This window comes from Coregonus lavaretus, assembly GCF_964263955.1.
Source record: "Coregonus lavaretus genome assembly, chromosome: 25".
Classification (NCBI taxonomy): domain Eukaryota; kingdom Metazoa; phylum Chordata; class Actinopteri; order Salmoniformes; family Salmonidae; genus Coregonus; species Coregonus lavaretus.
Window position 1 is genome coordinate 40,004,401 of NC_140012.1, and position 19,584 is coordinate 40,023,984.

Genomic DNA, 19,584 nt, shown 5'->3' on the forward strand with positions numbered 1-19,584 from the left:
TTCTGGATCGTATTTTGACATGTTGCACAGCAAAATATCCATCATGCATTCCCTGAACATGTTATATCCATCATGCATTCCCTGAACATGTTATATCCATCATGCATTCCCTGAACATGTTATATCCATCATGCATTGCCTGAACATGTTATATCCATCATGCATTGCCTGAACATGTTATATCCATCATGCATTGCCTGAACATGTTAGATGAAATGGCTAACTTCTTTCAGTGGCGGTCGGTGCCCTTTAAGATGAGGGAATTTTTTTATGAGCATGGCCTTATTTCTATTACAGCATATTGGATGACTGTCATTCATATTCCATTCACCCAGCTCAATGTAACATCAATAGGTTTCGGCTACTACATGATACTCGAGTTTTCCCTCTACCCGTCATGAGGTTTCTACAACCTATTCTATGAATGAACGTTTACAGCGTAGGTGCACAGATCGAGAGAAATTTGAGTAACCAAGGTGACAGACAGTGACACATTCAATACCGCCTTGCACACTCTTGCCTGCATCTAGCTGATCTAGGGCGTAATCATTAGTCCAATGGTTGCTCATGAGAGTTTCTATTGGACAAATTCAGGAATTTTTATCCCTGTTTTGTTCTGTTTGCTTTCCATTTAAGAAACGTTTTTCAACAGAGTCGGCGGAATGAATACACCCCTGATCACATGCAAACACAGTTCACTTTCATAGCATCCACATAAAAGTGTATATGTATAGATTGTGATTATAAAACACACGTTGTGTCTCTGTGTACAGACTTTGAGACGCTGACGCGGGAGCTGTTCAAGCTGCAGTTTGAGGAGTCAGGGGTGGGAGGTCAGAAGTCAAGGTTCGTGTCAGATGACCTCTCCAGTCTCCTAGAGTCACCCACCAACACACAGGTAGGATATATTAATACTGTACACTCCAGCCTCAAAGGGTTACCTCTGTAAATACATCAAATCTAATGTACTGTAGTTGGTTACGTGCACATCAGACTGTGAAATGTGAAATAGGTATGATGAAGATATGATGCAGGTCTATGTCTTACAGATGTAGGATCTTAATTTGACCCAATTTGCTACAACAGGAAAATAATACTGCAGCAACAGGAAATGTGAATTATTATGTGGATTATAATTAATGGACATTTTTGTAGGGGTTGATACATTTTTCGTAAGGGAAAATCAAGTCTGAAATTTCAAAATGAAAATTACAAACTTCAGAAGCCTTTTTAAACCTCAAATACACTACAACACGTTTTAAAGGTCCTGCATTGCATTACATTTCTCTACTTTTCTCTTGCAACAGGGTGATCAAATTAAGATCCTACATTTGTATGCTAACACAAAGGGGCGGTTTCCCAGACACATATTAAGCCTGGTCCTGGACAAAAAAAGCAAGCTCAATTGAGAATCTCCATTAAAAGGGCTTTGCAGTCTAGGACTAGGCTTAATCTGTGTCCGGGAAACAGCCCCAAAGAGTGTTTGTCTATTGTAGCATTGATGTTTGCTGTAGTAAACTTGACATGCAGTGGTTATGGATGTCGCCCTGGTGATACTCTGCTTGAAGGTGTAATATGCGTAGTATAGTAGTGTGATTAAAGGCAGTAAAGCTGTCCGTCTGTCCTTCCGTCCGTCTATCTCTGTAATACTGCCCCTGTAACCCTGTCGTCCTGTATCTATCAGACTTCACTGTCTGACTCTGATGACCTAGAGGAGATGGAGAGACTGAGGAAAGACCACATCGAGGCTCTGAGAGAGATCAAGAAACTACAGGTACATATTACAGGAGTTTGAGAAATCAAACATTAGTAGGTCAGAAAACAGAAACGTTGGGGCCTCCCGAGTGGCGCAGCGGTCTAAGGCACTGCATGGCAGTGCTTGAGGCGTCACTACCAACCTGGGATCGATTCCAGTCTGTGTCATAGCCAGCCGTGACCGGGAGACACATGAGGCAGCACACAATTGGCCCAGCGTGGTCAGGGAGACACATGAGGCAGCACACAATTGGCCCAGCGTCGTCAGGGTTAGGGGAGGGTTTAGCTGGCCGGGATTTCCTTGTCTCATCGCGCTCTAGCGACTCCTTGTGGCGGGCTGGGCGCCTGCAAGCTGACTTTGGTCGCCAGCTGTACAGTGTTTCCTCTGACACATTGGTGCGGCTGGCTTCCGGGTTAAGCGAGTAGTGTGTCAAGAAGCAGTGCGGCTTGGCAGGGTCGTGTTTCGGAGGACGCATGGCTCTCGACCTTCGTCTCTCCCGAGTCCCATCGCTGCAACTCCCCTACGGACAAGACTGTAACTACCAATTGGATATCACGAAAAAGGGGTAAAAGTACAACAACAAAATAACCTGTGTATATACGTGAGCATATACAGTATATAGACAATTTATGTTTCTGTTTTTGCCATGTCTACATTCTCCAGGAGCAGTTTGCGGAGTCCGAGAGACTTAATCTGCAGATGCAGGGAGAGCTGAACAAGGTCAAACAGGTGTGTTAGTATAGTTTATAGTTTATCTGACCTTATACATACACTACCGGTCAAAAGTTTTAGAACACCTACTCATTCAAGGGTTTTTCTTTATTTTTACTATTTTCTACATTGTAGAATAATAGTGAAGACATCAAAACTATGAAATAACACATATGGAATCATGTAGTGACCAAAAAAGTGTTAAACAAATCAAAATATATTTTATATTTGAGATTCTTCAATAGCCACCCTTTGCCTTGATGACAGCTTTGCACACTCTTGGCATTCTCTTAACCAGCTTCACCTGGAATGCTTTTCCAACAGTCTTGAAGGAGTTCCCACATATGGTGAGCACTTGTTGGCTGCTTTTCCTTCACTCTGCGTTCCGACTCATCCCAAACCATCTCAATTTGGTTAAGGTCGGGTGATTGTGGAGGCCATGTCATCTGATGCAGCACTCCATCGCTCTCCTTCTTGGTAAAATAGCCCTTACACAGCCTGGAGGTGTGTTGGGTCATTGTCCTGCTGAAAAACAAATGATAGTCCCACTAAGCCCAAACCAGATGGGATGGCGTATCGCTGTAGAATGCTGTGGTAGCCTTGCTGGTCAAGTGTGCCTTAAATTCTAAATAAATCACAGACAGTGTCACCAGCAAAGCACCCCCACACCATAACACCTCCTCCATGATTTACAGTGGGAAATACACATGCAGAGATCATCCGTTCACCCACACCGCGTCTCACAAAGACACAGTGGTTGGAACCAAAAATCTCCAATTTGGACTCCAGACCAAATAACAAATTTCCACCTGTCCAATGTCCATTGCTCGTGTTTCTTGGCCCAAGCAAGTCTCTTCTTCTTATTGGTGTCGTTTAGTAGTGGTTTCTTTCCAGCAATTTGACCGTGAAGGCCTGATTCACACAGTCCCCTCTGAACAGTTGATGTTAAGATGTGTCTGTTACTTGAACTCTGTGAAGCATTTATTTGGGCTGCAATTTCTGAGGCTGGTAACTCTAATGAACTTATCCTCCGCAGCAGAGGTAACTCTGGGTCTTTCATTCCTGTGGCGGTCCTCATGAGAGCCAGTTTCATCATAGCGCTTTATGGTTTTTGCGACTGCACTTGAAGAAACTTTAAAAGTTATTGAAATGTTCCGTATTGACTGACCTTCATGTTTTAAAGTAATGATGGACTGTCATTTCTCTTTTCTTATTTGAGCTGTTCTTGCCATAATATGGACTTGGTATTTTACCAAATAGGGCTATCTTCTGTATACCACCCCTACCTTGTCACAACACAACTGATTGGCTGAAACGCATTAAGAAGGAAATAAATTCCACAAATTAACTTTTAAGAAGGCACACCTGTTAATTGAAATGCATTCCAGGTGACTACCTCATGAAGCTGGTTGAGAGAATGCCAAGAGTCTGCAACGCTGTCATCAAGGCAAAGGGTGGCTATTTGAAGAATCTCAAATATAAAATATATTTTGATTTGTTTAACACTTTTTTGGTTACTACATGATTCTATATGTGTTATTTCATAGTTTTGATGTCTTAACTATTATTCTACAATGTAGAAAATAGTAAAAATAAAGAAAAACCCTTGAATGAGTAGGTGTTTTAAAACTTTTGACCGGTAGTGTACATCTGAAGCTTACTTACTGGAGGTTTTCTGGTTTTGTTGTGACATTTTTTGGGGGGTGCATAGTTGTTTCCCCGTTCACCAGAGGGAGTTCTGCACAAGCACATTTAAAGTACATATATACATGCGTCTTTATTGTTGTAGGTTTTTATTGTTGTAGGTTTTTATTATTGTAGGGTTCTGATAGTCTAGGGCAGGGATAATCAACTAGATTCAGCCGCGGGACAATTTTTCTTCTTGAGCGGATGGTCAGGGGTCCGGAACATAATTACAAATCATTTGTAAACTGCAAATTGACCGCAAGAAGCCCAAACAGATATAATATTTGACTAAAACATAATAATTTCAAACCTTGCTTACATTTGTATACGATCACATACAGTATATCTCTATATTATGCGTGGGAACACTTTGGAACAGATTTCCAAAAATGTCAATCACTTGGAGCTTGATTTTCTGGTGTTTTCAGTCATTTATGTCCGACAATAATAATAATAATAATAAAAATGAAGAATCTTGATGGTTCTGAAGATGCAGAGAACGAGCCACAGTTGAGATTTATTAACGACCAATCGGGAAGAGGTAGCATACGAGCACTATATCTTCAAAATATATGTATCTTTAGATTCCAGCTTATTTTCAGCAAGCAAGGGACTTTTCTTGGTCTTAGCCTATGGAATTCATACAATAATACAAGAACAGGGTTGTGTTGTGGATGGCGGAGTCTTGTTTACTACTTACTAAAAAGCCACACTGTGTACTAATCTTACTACATACTATTTAGAATGTATTGTTTAGTAAAACTGCATGCAGTAATGAACAAATATAAACGTCCTAGCTCATCCATACTAACAATGAGTCATGTAATGCGCAATTGTGTTAATCCCGGCATTCGTACATTTTGGTAAAGTGAGTCTCCTTATCTGATTATCAGCTGTTGTCAAACACACGTGGGTCTGGAAAGATGATTCTCCTTCTCTATAGTGTGCAGCGAATTCTACTAGATGAAAAGCCCAAATGAGTGTGCATGTAAAGCATTAATTACATTTGGGAAATTTCACACACTATAAAACGTTCTATTTTCACATACCCCAAAAAGCCTACTATTTAGAGCGCGAGAATTCGGACACGGCCGATCAACTGATCAGCCCATGAGCATCCAATACACTACATACACCAAACCACATGAGCATCCCATACACTACATACACCAAACCACATGAGCATCCAATACACTACATACACCAAACCACATGAGCATCCCATACACTAGATACACCAAACCACATGAGCATCCAATACACTACATACACCAAACCACATGAGCATCCAATACACTACATACACCAAACCACATGAGCATCCCATACTGAAACAAACAGACCCCTCATTATAAACTAATTGAACCACATCATTAATCAACCTTAGTGCTACTAGAGCAGTCACGGTCGCTTTCAAACTTCCCTTCGACGCATGTCATCATCCCTAAGCATCCTCTTTAGAGTTACTCCCAAATGGCACACTATACCGGTTATAGTGCACTACGTTGACCACGGGCTCTGTTCAAAAGTAGTGCACTACTGTAGTTAGGGAATAGGGTGCCATTTGGGAAGCGTACTCCGAGCGTGTTGAGAGCACTGGGTTCAGCACATCCTGTAGCAGCATCGCTGCAGCACTAACAGTACCGTGTGCAGGTGGGAGTAACTGACAGAACAGTCTAAACTCACTGGATGAAGTGTGAGACTCCAGGGAGCACAGAGGAGGGTGGATCCTGAGTAAAATAAACAAATAGACCCTCTCTGTATTGTGAGTCATAGACACAGCACACATGGCCTCACCTCCACTCCTCTAAGGATCGGTCTCCCACACGCTCCGGTGTGCGTCCCAAATGGCACCCTATTCCCTATAATGAACTACTTTTTGACCAGAGTAGTGCACTATATAGGGAATAGGGTGCCATTTGAGACGCTTCCTCTGATACAAGTGTTGCATAAAGCACACAGATCAATATCCAAATTTATCCACAGGCAATAGTATTATGCCCAACAGGAACCGGGATGGTAACATCTTTATTTCGTTCTTTCATATCTTCCTCCTGTACTGTACTGCATGTTTGTCACGACAATGATTGCGTACAATGCCTTCAGAAAGTATTTACACTGCTTGACTTTTTCCAACATTTTCTTATGTTACAAGGTGGGATTGAAATGGATTTTTTTGTCAACGATCTACAGAAAATAATCTGTCGAAGTAAAAAAAAAAAAAAAGATCTGTAAAAAAAAAAAAATGTATATAAAGAAACACTAATATATCTTGATTAAATAAGTATTCAACCCCATGGGTCAATACATGTTAGAATCACCTTTGGCAGCTATTACAGCTGTGAAATTTTCTGGGTAAGTCTCTAAGAGCTTTGCACACCCGGATTGTACAATATTTGCGCATTATTCTTAAAAAAATTCTTCAAGCTCTGTCAAGTTGGTTGTTGATCATTGGTAGACATCCATTTTCAAGTCTTGCCATAGATTTTCAAGACGATTTAAGTAAAAACTGTAACTAGGCCACTCAGGAACATTTAATGTCATCTTGGTAAGAAACTCCTGCTGAAAGGTGAATTTGTCTCCCAGTGTCTGTTGGAAAGCAGACTGAACCAGGTTTTTCTCTAGGATTTTGCCTGTGCTTAGCTCTATTCCATTTCTTTTATCCCAAAAAAACGTCCTATTCCTTGCCGATGACAAGCATACCCATAACATGATGCAGCCACCACCATGCTTGAAAATATGAAGCGTGGTACTCCGTGATGTGTTGGATTTGCCCGAAACATAAGGCTTTGTATTCAGGACATAAAGTTAATTTTTTGGCTGTTTTAGTGCCTTATTGCAAACAGGATGCATATTCTGTACAGGCTTCCTTATTTTCGTTGTCATTTAGGTTAGTATTGTGGAGTAACTACAATGTTGTAGATCGATCCTCTGTTTTCTCCTATCACAGCCATTAAACTCTGTAACTGTTTTAAAGTCACCATTGGCCTCATGGTGAAATCCCTGAACGGTTCCCTTCCTCTCCGGCAACTCAGTTAGGTAGGACGCCTGTATCTTTGTTGTGACTGGGTGTATTGATACATCATTCAAAGTGTAATTAATAACGTCACCATGCTCAAAGGGATATTCAATGTCTTTTTTTTTTACCCACCTACCAATAGGTGCCCTTCTTCGCGAGGCAATGGAAAACCTAACTGGTCTTTGTGGTTGAATCTGTGTTTGAAATTCATGTTAAACATTATTATTGCACACAGAGTGAGTCCATGCAACTTATTATGTGACTTCTTAAGCAGAGTGTTACTCCTGAACTTATTTAGGCTTGCCATAATAAAGGGGATGAATACTTGTTGACTCAAAACATTTCAGCTTTTCATTTTTAATAAATTAGTAAAAAATTCTAAAAACATCATTCCACTTTGACATTATGTGGTGTGTAGGCCAATGACACACAATCTCAATTTAATCCATTTTAAATTCAGGCTGTAACACAACAAAATGTGGAAAAAGTAAAGGGGTATAAATATTTTCTGAAAGCACTGTATGTAGTCACTGCCTGTCTGTCAGGTTAAGCTCTACTGTAACACACACATACACTACCGGTCAAACGTTTTAAAACACACCTACTCATTCAAGGGTTTTTCTTTATTTTTTACTATTTTCTACATTGTAGAATAATAGTAAAGACATCAAAACTATGAAATAACACATATTGAATTATGTAGTAACCAAAAAAGTGTTAAAGAAATATATTTTATATTTGAGATTCTTCAAATAGCCAGCCTTTGCCTTCATGACAGCTTTGCACACTCTTGGCATTCTCTCAACCAGCTTCACCTGGAATGCTTTTCCAACAGTCTTGAAGGAGTTCCTACATATGGTGAGCACTTGTTGGCTGCTTTTCCTTCACTCTGCGGTCCGACTCATCCCAAACCATCTCAATTTGGTTGAGGTTGGGGGATTGTGGAGGCCAGGTCATCTGATGCAGCACTCCATCACTCTCCTTCTTGGTAAAATAGCCCTTACACAGCCTGGAGGTGTGTTGGGTCATTGTCCTGTTGAAAAACAAATGATAGTCCTACTAAGTCCAAATCAGATGGGATGGCTTATTGCAGCAGAATGCTGTGGTAGCCATGCTGGTCAAGTGTGCCTTGAATTCTAAATAAATCACAGACAGTGTCACCAGCAAAGCACCCCCACACCATAACACCTCCTCCTCCATGCTTTACAGTGGGAAATACACATGCGGCGATCATCCTTTCACCCACACCACATCTCTCAAAGACACAGTGGTTGGAACCAAAAATCTCAAATTTGGACTCCTGACCAAAGGACAGATTTCCACCGGTCTAATGTCCATTGCTCGTGTTTCTTGGCCCAAGCAAGTTTCTTCTTCTTATTGGTGTCCTCTAGTAGTGGTTTCTTTGCAGCAATTCGACCATGAAGGCCTGATTCACACAGTCTCCGCTGAACAGTTGATGTTGAGATGTGCCTGTTACTTGAACTCCATGAAGCAATTATTTGAGCTGCAATTTCTGAGGCTGGTCACTCTAATGAACTTATCCTCTGCAGCAGAGGTAACTCTGGGTCTTCCATTCCTGTGGCGGTCCTCATGAGAGCCAGTTTCATCATAGCTCTGGATGGTTTTTGTAACTGCACTTGAAGAAACTTTAAAAGTTCTTGAAATGTTCCATATTGACTGACCTTCATGTCTTAAAGCAATGATGGACTGTTGTTTCTCTTTGCTTATTTGAGCTGTTCTTGCCATAATATGGACTTGGTCTTTTACCAAATAGGGCTATCTTCTGTATACCCCCCCCCCCCCCCCACCTTGTCACAACACAACTGATTGGCTCAAACGCATTGAAAAGGAAATAAATTCCACAAATTAACTTATAAGAAGGCACACCTGTTAATTGAAATGCATTCCAGGTGACTACCTCATGAAGCTGGTTGAGAGAATGCCAAGAGTGTGCAAAGTTTTTTTTGTTATTTTTGCCATTTTCTACATTGTAGAATAATAGTGAAGACACCACAACTATGAAATAACACATATGGAATCATGTAATAACCAAAAAAGTGTTAAACAAATCTAAATATATTTTATATTTGAGATTCTTCAAATAGCCACCCTTTGCCTTGATGACAGCTTTGCACACTCAAAAATATACAGTGGGGAAAAAAGTATTTAGTCAGCCACCAATTGTGCAAGTTCTCCCACTTAAAAAGATGAGAGAGGCCTGTAATTTTCATCATAGGTACACGTCAACTATGACAGACAAAATGAGAATTTTTTTTCCAGAAAATCACATTGTAGGATTTTTAATGAATTTATTTGCAAATTATGGTGGAAAATAAGTATTTGGTCAATAACAAAAGTTTCTCAATACTTTGTTATATACCCTTTGTTGGCAATGACACAGGTCAAACGTTTTCTGTAACTCTTCACAAGGTTTTCACACACTGTTGCTGGTATTTTGGCCCATTCCTCCATGCAGATCTCCTCTAGAGCAGTGATGTTTTGGGGCTGTCGCTGGGCAACACGGACTTTCAACTCCCTCCAAAGATTTTCTATGGGGTTGAGATCTGGAGACTGGCTAGGCCACTCCAGGACCTTGAAATGCTTCTTACGAAGCCACTCCTTCGTTGCCCGGGCGGTGTGTTTGGGATCATTGTCATGCTGAAAGACCCAGCCACGTTTCATCTTCAATGCCCTTGCTGATGGAAGGAGGTTTTCACTCAAAATCTCACGATACATGGCCCCATTCATTCTTTCCTTTACACGGATCAGTCGTCCTGGTCCCTTTGCAGAAAAACAACCCCAAAGCATGATGTTTCCACCCCCATGCTTCACAGTACAGTGAGGGAAAAAAGTATTTGATCCCCTGCTGATTTTGTACGTTTGCCCACTGACGAAGAAATGATCAGTCTATAATTTTAATGGTATGTTTATTTGAACAGTGAGAGACAGAATAACAACAAAAAAATCCAGAAAAACGCATGTCAAAAATGTTATAAATTGATTTGCATTTTAATGAGGGAAATAAGTATTTGACCCCCTCTCAAACAGAAAGATTTCTGGCTCACAGGTGTCTTTTATACAGGTAACGAGCTGAGATTAGGAGCACACTCTTAAAGGGAGTGGACACCTGTCCACAGAAGCAATCAATCAATCAGATTCCAAACTCTCCACCATGGCCAAGACCAAAGAGCTCTCCAAGGATGTCAGGGACAAGATTGTAGACCTACACAAGGCTGGAATGGGCTACAAGACCATCTCCAAGCAGCTTGGTGAGAAGGTGACAACAGTTGGTGCGATTATTCGCAAATGGAAGAAACACAAAAGGACTGTCAATCTCCCTCGGCCTGGGGCTCCATGCAAGATCTCACCTCGTGGAGTTGCAATGATCATGAGAACGGTGAGGAATCAGCCCAGAACTACATGGGAGGATCTTGTCAATGATCTCAAGGCAGCTGGGACCATAGTCACCAAGAAAACAATTGGTAACACACTACGCCGTGAAGGACTGAAATCCTGCAGTGCCCGCAAGGTCCTCCTGCTCAAGAAAGCACATATACAGGCCCGTCTGAAGTTTGCCAATGAACATCTGAATGATTCAGAGGAGAACTGGGTGAAAGTGTTGTGGTCAGATGAGACCAAAATTGAGCTCTTTGGCATCAACTCAACTCACCGTGTTTGGAGGAGGAGGAATGCTGCCTATGACCCCAAGAACACCATCCCCACCGTCAAACATGGAGGTGGAAACATTATGCTTTGGGGGTGTTTTTCTGCTAAGGGGACAGGACAACTTCACTGCATCAAAGGGACGATGGACAGGGCCATGTACCGTCAAATCTTGGGTGAGAACCTCCTTCCCTCAGCCAGGGCATTGAAAATGGGTCGTGGATGGGTATTCCAGCATGACAATGACCCAAAACACACGGCCAAGGCAACAAAAGGAGTGGCTCAAGAAGAAGCACATTAAGGTCCTGGAGTGGCCTAGCCAGTCTCCAGACCTTAATCCCATAGAAAATCTGTGGAGGGAGCTGAAGGTTCGAGTTGCCAGACGTAAGCCTCGAAACCTTAATGACTTGGAGAAGATCTGCAAAGAGGAGTGGGGCAAAATCCCTCCTGAGATGTGTGCAAACCTGGTGGCCAAGTACAAGAAACATCTGACCTCTGTGATTGCCAACAAGGGTTTTGCCACTAAGTACTAAGTCATGTTTTGCAGAGGGGTCAAATACTTATTTCCCTCATTAAAATGCAAATCAATTTATAACATTTTTGACATGCGTTTTTCTGGATTTTTTTGTTGTTATTCTGTCTCTCACTGTTGAAATAAACCTACCATTAAAATTATAGACTGATCATTTCTTTGTCAGTGGGCAAACGTACAAAATCAGCAGGGGATCAAATACTTTTTTCCCTCACTGTAGGTATGGTGTTCTTTGGATGCAACTCAGCATTCTTTGTCCTCCAAACACGACGAGTTGAGTTTTTACCAAAAAGTTATATTTTGGTTTCATCTGACCATATGACATTCTCCCAATCCTCTTCTGGATCATCCAAATGCACTCTAGCAAACTTCAGACGGGCCTGGACATGTACTGGCTTAAGCAGGGGGACACGTCTGGCACTGCAGGATTTGAGTCCCTGGCGGCGTAGTGTGTTACTGATGGTAGGCTGGTGCAGGTCTACAATTTTGTTTCTGGTGTCCTTTGACAGCTCTTTGGTCTTGGCCATAGTGGAGTTTGGAGTGTGACTGTTTGAGGTTGTGGACAGGTGTCTTTCATAATGATAACAAGTTCAAACAGGTGCCATTAATACAGGTAACGAGTGGAGGACAGAGGAGCCTCTTAAAGAAGAGGTTACAGGTCTGTGAGAGCCAGAAATCTTGCTTGTTTGTAGGTGACCAAATACTTATTTTCCACCATAATTTGCAAATAAATTCATTCAATTACAGGCCTCTCTCATCTTTTTAAGTGTGAGAACTTGCACAGTTGGTGGCTGACTAAATACTTTTTTCCCCCACTGTAGTAAAGAGCACTTCATTTAATATAACAGGCTTTTAAAATTAAATATTGGTGCACAATTTCTACTTAAAGTATCAATGGGACCAAAAGGCACTTATTTTGTGGAATGACCCAGAAACAGTGGGGTCCCTTAGCAACCGTTAATTATCATTCAGCTGAGTCTGATGCTAGATTCAGAGCTCTACTCCAGCCTGTTGGAGAAGTAGGAGATGAGAGGAGAACTCTCCTAATTGGCTCTGCTGTCTGCAGGGTCCGTCATTGCTTGTTTGTAGGTGACCAAATACTTATTTTCCACCATAATTTGAAAATAAATTCATTAATAATCCTACAATGTGATTTTCTGGATTTTTATTTCCTCAATTTGTCTGTCATAGTTGACGTGTACCTATGATGAAAATTACAGGCCTCTCTCATCTTTTTAAGTGGGAGAACTTGCACAATTGGTGGCTGACTAAATACATTTTTACCCCACTGTATACCATACGAAACGTAACATATCATACTAAAGGGAGGGAGAAACATTTCAGTTTACTATGTTACGTCTACCCCTGAGTCCAGGTTGGTCACCACAGCCAGCACAAAGAAAACATTACACAAGCTGGATAAAGAAAATACATTATTTACTAGAAAAATAACTGAAATATGCATACAGAGTGGTAGTATTGAATTGAGCCAGGGAAAAGTCCTGCTGTTGCTCTTTTGTGAAGGGTTACAATGCCAACTGATAATGTCAACTCTTTTGTAGAGCTGAGGGGGAAAGGAGGGATGGAGATGGAGAGATGACGAAATGGGCAACATTACATTTAGTCATTAGTGTCCAAGGTTACCAAGATAGTCTTTGACATGGACACTGGGGCACACACACTCATACATGGACTCATACTCAGCACATACTTCTCGCTCTCTCGCTCGCATTCTCTCTCTCTCGCTCGCGTTCTCTCTCTCTCGCTCGCGTTCTCTCTCTCTCTATCCTCTCTCTCTTTTTCTCTTCTCTCTCTTTCTCTCTCCCTTTCTATCCCCTCTCTGTCTTTCTCTCTCCCCTCTCTCCGTTTCTCTCTCTCCCCTCTCTCGATCTTTCTATCCTTTCTCTCTCTCTCACTCTCTCTTTCTCTCCCTTTCAATTCAATTTCAATTCAATTTAAGGTTTTTATTGACATGGGAAACATATGTTTACATTGCCAAAGCAAGTGAAATAGATAATAACAAGTGGCCACCATGGATTCTACATTTTAAGACACTCTCTAAATTATCAGTCGCAAAGAATATGAACTCTACCTTTTGGGTTTTGTGTTGCTGTCCTGGGGCTCTGTGGGGTCTGTTTGTGTTTGTGAACAGAGCCCCAGGACCAGCTTGCTTAGGGGACTCTTCTCCAGGTTCATCGCTCTGTAGGTGATGGCTTTGTTATGGAAGGTTTGGGAATCGCTTCCTTTTAGGTGGTTGTAGAATTTAACGGCTCTTTTCTGGATTTTGATAATTAGTGGGTATCGGCCTAATTCTGCTCTGCATGCATTATTTGGTGTTTTACGTTGTACACAGAGGATATTTTTGCAGAGTTCTGCATGCAGAGTCTCAATTTGGTGTTTGTCCCATTTTGTGAATTCTTGGTTGGTAAGCGGAACCCAGACCTCACAACCATAAAGGGCAATGGGTTCTATAACTGATTCAAGTATTTTTAGCCAGATCCTAATTGGTATGTAGAATTTTATGTTCCTTTTGATGGCATAGAAGGCTGTTCTTGCCTTGTCTCTCAGATCGTTCACAGCTTTGTGGAAGTTACCTGTGGCGCTGATGTTTAGGCTGAGGTATGTATAGTTTTTGTCTGCTCTAGGGCAACGGTGTCTAGATGGAATTTGTATTTGTGGTCCTGGCAACTGGACCTTTGGAACACCATTATTTTTGTCTTAGTGAGATTTCTCTCTCTCTCTCTCTCTCTCTCTCTCTCTCTCTCTCTCTCTCTCTCTCTCTCTCTCTCTCTCTCTCCCTCTCCCTCTCCCTCTCCCTCTCTCTCATTCTATCCCCTCTATCTGTATCTCTCTCTCTCTCTCCCTTTCTCTCTCTCTCTCTCTCTCTCTCTCTCTCTCTCTCTCTCTCTCTCTCTCTCCCTTTCTCTCTCTCTCTCTCTTTCTATCCTCAATCTCTCGCTCTGTCTCTCTCTCTCAGTCTCTCTTGTTCTGTCACACATACATATTTATACAGATACATTATTGTGGGCTTTCTCTGCTTTTACACATCCTTCCTGTGTGCTGTGATCTATCCCAGCTTAAGTCTTCTCTATCTCTCTCTCATTCTCTTCTCGGAACGTCGGTTCTCAGAATTTATAGAATTTCCAGTATTCTAGCCGGCAATAACAGGAACAGATAGTCTGGTGTGTATGCGCACGTGTCCATTTACTAGTGTATGTGTGTGTGTGTGTGTGTGTGTATGCGCACGTGTCCATTTACTAGTGTGTGTGTGTGTGCGCGTCTGCCATGTAGGGAAGACCAGAGGAGATGTAGGTCACTGTCGGAGCTAGAAACACAAACATTTTGCTACACCCGCAATAACATCTGCTAAACGTGTATGTGACGAATACAATTTAATTTGATTTGAGGTCTGGGGAGATATTTATTTTTAACCAGCAGCAGGGATAAGCACTGACCACAGAAAACTTGTTGTCAAAAGTGTTGTTTATGTCCATGTGAGTTACGACTGGACAGCTACAGTATTGACCTGTTTCTACTGACCTACAGATTGATAATAGAAAACTGGGTAGGGGGTGGCACTGGGGGGTCTCTGTAAAAAAGGTTTCAAACTCAGTGACCAATGCATGTTATGCCACTAGACTTACGAAACAGGATGTTTTTTAGTTCTTCAGAGGCCGGAAGTAATCGTCACCCAACGTTTTTTGTTAAAAGCATAAACTGCACCTTAATAACACATGACAGCTTGTGTAGATGGTAACAAAAGTAAAAATGGGCCACAGCCTTCAATGTCACTTATCTACCATATTATCATGGTATCAGGTACGGCCAGGAGTTTTGCAGCTCCTTCAGGGTTATCTTTGGTCTCTTTGTTGCCTCTCTGATTAATGCCCTCCTTGCCTAGTCCGACTATTTTGTGTATGTCCATTAGATGAAATCCAAATGAAAATCAATTTAAATTACAGGTTGTAATTCAACAAAATAGGAAAAATGCCAAGGGGGATGAATACTTTTGCAAGGCACTGTATACAGTGTGGCCAATATACCACAGCTAAGGGCTGTATCCAGGCACTCCGCGTTGCGTCGTGCATAAGAACAGCCCTTAGCTGTGGTATATTGGCCATATACCACACCCCCTCGTGCATTGTTGCTTAAATATAGGATGAAAAATATTTTTTACGTTTCTACGTGGAAATGTTAATGCAATTTCAATGTCTACATAGTTCTGATAATTATGTTGAAAGTAGATTGATGTAACAACCTGTTAGTCAGGTTAAGTCAATGTATTTAAGTTGAAGTTTTACCCTAATTTCAATGTTTAAAATGCTGGTTGAAATTAGATGAAAACAGTACTGGTTGATCACTTTTTTCAAATCCAATGCATTTTCCACGTTGATTCCACGTCACAATACGTTGACTTGACAAATTACGTTGAAACAATGTTGATTCAACCAGTGTGTGCCCAGTGTGTTGACTATACTCTAGCGTGTTGACTATACTCTAGCGTGTTGACTACTCTAGCGTGTTGACTACTCTAGCGTGTTGGCTCTACTCTAGCGTGTTGGCTCTACTCTAGCGTGTTGGCTCTACTCTAGCGTGTTGACTATACTCTAGCGTGTTGACTATACTCTAGCGTGTTGACTACTCTAGCGTGTTGACTACTCTAGCGTGTTGACTACTCTAGCGTGTTGACTACTCTAGCGTGTTCGCTCTTCTCTAGCGTGTTCGCTCTACTCTAGCATGTTGACTATACTCTAGCGTGTTGACTACTCTAGCGTGTTGACTACTCTAGTGTGTTCGCTCTACTCTAGCGTGTTGACTCTTCTCTAGCGTGTTGGCTCTACTCTAGCGTGTTGACTATTCTCTAGCGTGTTGGCTCTACTCTAGCATGTTGGCTCTACTCTAGCGTGTTGACTCTTCTCTAGCGTGTTGGCTCTACTCTAGCGTGTTGACTATTCTCTAGCGTGTTGGCTCTACTCTAGCGTGTTGACTCTTCTCTAGCGTGTTGGCTCTACTCTAGCGTGTTGGCTCTACTCTAGCATGTTGACTCTTCTCTAGCGTGTTGGCTCTACTCTAGCATGTTGACTCTGCTCTAGCGTGTTGGCTCTACTCTAGCATGTTGGCTCTGCTCTAGCGTGTTCGCTCTACTCTAGCATGTTGACTCTAATCTAGCGTGTTGACTCTACTCTAACGTGTTGGCTCTACTCTAGCGTGTTGACTCTTCTCTAGCGTGTTGGCTCTACTCTAGCATGTTGACTCTGCTCTAGCGTGTTGGCTCTACTCTAGCGTGTTGACTCTGCTCTAGCGTGTTGGCTCTACTCTAGCGTGTTGACTTCTCTAGCGTGTTTGCTCTACTCTAGCGTGTTGACTCTAATCTAGCGTGTTGACTCTACTCTAACGTGTTCTCTACTCTAGCGTGTTGACTACTCTAGCGCGTTGTTTCTTACATGTGAGGATGACCTCAGAACACTGTTATCCTCCATCAGAGAATGACCAAAGACAGCTAAAAGCCTCTGTAGTTTCTACAGATCGAAAGAATTTAAGCAAACCACCATACAAACAAAGAAAATAATGTAGCATCCTGCTTTTTCGTTCGTTCGTTCGTTCTTTCTTTAATTCATTAATTAATTCAAGCAGAACAATGTTCCCTCACAAGTTCAACATGCACTGAACCTTTGCCTATCATATTCCTGTTCCTGATTAACTGTCCTCTCCTCTCCCTGGTAGGAGGTCAAGTCTGGAGTTGAGGAGAGCCGTGCGCTGCGTAGCCGGATCCACCTGTCTGAGGCAGCACAGAAACAGGCCAGAGGGATGGAGATGGATTATGAGGAAGTCATCCATCTCCTGGAGGCTGAGATAGCTGAGCTCAAGACCCAGAGGACAGTGCAGCCCGGCCAGTCCAGCCAGGCTAAGGTGACACAGACTGGGTCTCAAATCATACCCTATAATCCCTATAAACTGTAGTGCACTACTTGTGACCAGAGCCACTATTATCCATATAGTGCACTACTTGTGACCAGAACCAATACCCTATACACTTTTGAACAGTGCTATTATTATTCTTGTAGTTCACTACTGTGGGCCATATGAGCAGCAGAACTGTGGACCTCCTCTCTTCTCTTACTGTCTTCTCTCTTTCTGTTTGTGTGTTGTGGGGCCTATAAACCCCTGCCCAGTCTGAGCTAACAGACTACACTACATTCCCCTGTTGGAATGAATAACAGTCTACTCCTCGACTGCATGTATTATTAACTTGGTGTAATGCAGGGATGAGCGACCCGCGGCTCCCCTTTTGTAGGCCCGCAGTTGGTAGAGCGTGGCGCTTGCAATGCCAGGGGTTGTGGGTTCGATTCCCACGGGGGGCCAGTATGAAAAATGTATGCACTCACTAACTGTAAGTCGCTCTGGATAAGAGCGTCTGCTAAATGACTAAAATGTAAAATGTAAATGTAAAATTTCCAAAAACGACTGTTGCGAGTTAGAATAGTAGAATACACCAGGTGCAATTTTGAAATTTGGTTGTGCATCAGCAGTTTTTCTCTTGTTATGTCAGTCACTGACAGTCACTCAATTAGCCCATGTTTTAGATTGGTAAGTTAGTCTAGTCAGTTATCTAAACTTGTAGTAATCATAGTCGAATTACTGACCGGGGGGCCCCCCATTGATTTTGTTAGTCACTCTCACTCAGATATCATATTAAAAACTGCAAACATTCCCCTGGCGAAATGTGTAGAATTGTAGCAAACTAGCTCTAAAACTGCAAGATTTCCTCTATGCCCATGGCAAAATGTGTAGAATTGCAGAAAATGAACTCTAAAACTTTACATTTTCCTCTTTGCTGTCTAGAGGGGGGCCAGTAAAATGTTTTGCTTGCTAGACTGGCACTGACTGCATGTGTGGGTATGGATGTGGGTACGCAGACCCGCAAGCCACTGACACATTTCTTCAGCCTCACCTTCTCCACTGCGGTTTTGTCGATGTGAATAGGGGCGTGCTCTCTCTGTTCTCTCCTGAAGTTCACAATCAGCTCCTTCGTTTTGTTGACGTTGAGGCAGAGGTTATTTTCCTGGCACCACTCCGCCAGGGCCCTCACCTCCTCCCTGTAGGCTGTCTCGTCATTGTTGGTAATCAGGCCTACTACTGTTGTGTCGTCTGCAAACTTGATGATTGAGTTGGACGCGTTCGTGGCCACGCAGTCATGGGTGAACATGGAGTACAGGAGGGGGCTGAGCACGCACCCTTGTGGGGCCCCTGTGTTGAGGATCAGCATAGTGGAGGTGTTGTTTCCTAACTTCACCACCTGGGGGCGGCCTGTCAGGATGTCCAGGACCCAGTTGCGGGGTACAGACCCAGGGCCCCGAGCTTAATGATGAGCTTGGAGGGTACTATGGTGTTGAAGGCTGATCTATAATCAATGAACAGCATTCTTACATAGGTATTCCTATGTAAGAATGGGCAGTGTGCAGTGCAATGGCGATTGCATCATCTGTGGATCTATTGGGGCGGTATGCAAATTGAAGTGGGTCTAGGGTGTCAGATAAGGTGGAGGTGATATGATCCTTAACTAGCCTCTCAAAGCACTTCATGATGACAGAAGTGAGTGCTATGGGGCGATAGTCATTTAGTTCAGTTACCTTTGCTTTTTTGGGTACAGGAACAATGGTGGACATCTTGAAGCATGTGGGGACAGCAGACTGGGATAGGGAGAGATTGAATATGTCCGTAAACACTCCAGCCAGCTGGTATGCGCAAGCTCTGAGGACGCGGCTAGGTATACCGTCTGGACCGGCAGCCTTGCGAGGGTTAACACGCTTAAATGTCTTACTCACGTCGGCCACGGAGAACGAGAGCCCACAGTCCTTGGGAGCGGACCGCGTTGGTGTTACTGTGTTATCGTCAAAGCGGGCGAAGAAGGTGTTTAACTTGTCCGGGAGCAAGATGTCGTTGTCCGCGACGTGGCTGGTTTTCCCTTTGTAATCCGTGATTGTCTGTAGACCCTGCCACATACGTCTCATGTCTGAGCCATTGAATTGTGACTCCACTTTGTCTCTGTACTGACGTTTTGCCTGTGTGATTGCCTTACGGAGGGAATAATTACACTGTTTGTATTCAACCATATTCCCAGTCACTTTGCCGTGGTTAAATGCGGTAGTTCGCGCTTTCAGTTTTGCGCGAATGCTGCCATCTATCCACGGTTTTTGGTTTGGGTAGGTTTTAATA

The 19,584-nt window shown here is 42.6% G+C and overlaps 1 protein-coding gene across 1 annotated transcript in view; it reads left to right on the forward strand.

Annotated features, from left to right (window-relative positions):
- LOC311100911 (syntaxin-binding protein 4-like) overlaps positions 1–19,584 on the forward strand; it is a gene marked incomplete at both ends in the record, with an annotated part of 105,349 nt that overhangs the window by 53,973 nt on the left and 31,792 nt on the right. The window contains 4 exons of the mRNA XM_084141895.1: positions 774–898; positions 1,685–1,774; positions 2,420–2,485; positions 17,092–17,277. Coding sequence (XP_083998021.1) covers positions 774–898; positions 1,685–1,774; positions 2,420–2,485; positions 17,092–17,277 — 467 coding nt within the window. The remainder of the gene's footprint in view (positions 1–773; positions 899–1,684; positions 1,775–2,419; positions 2,486–17,091; positions 17,278–19,584) is intronic.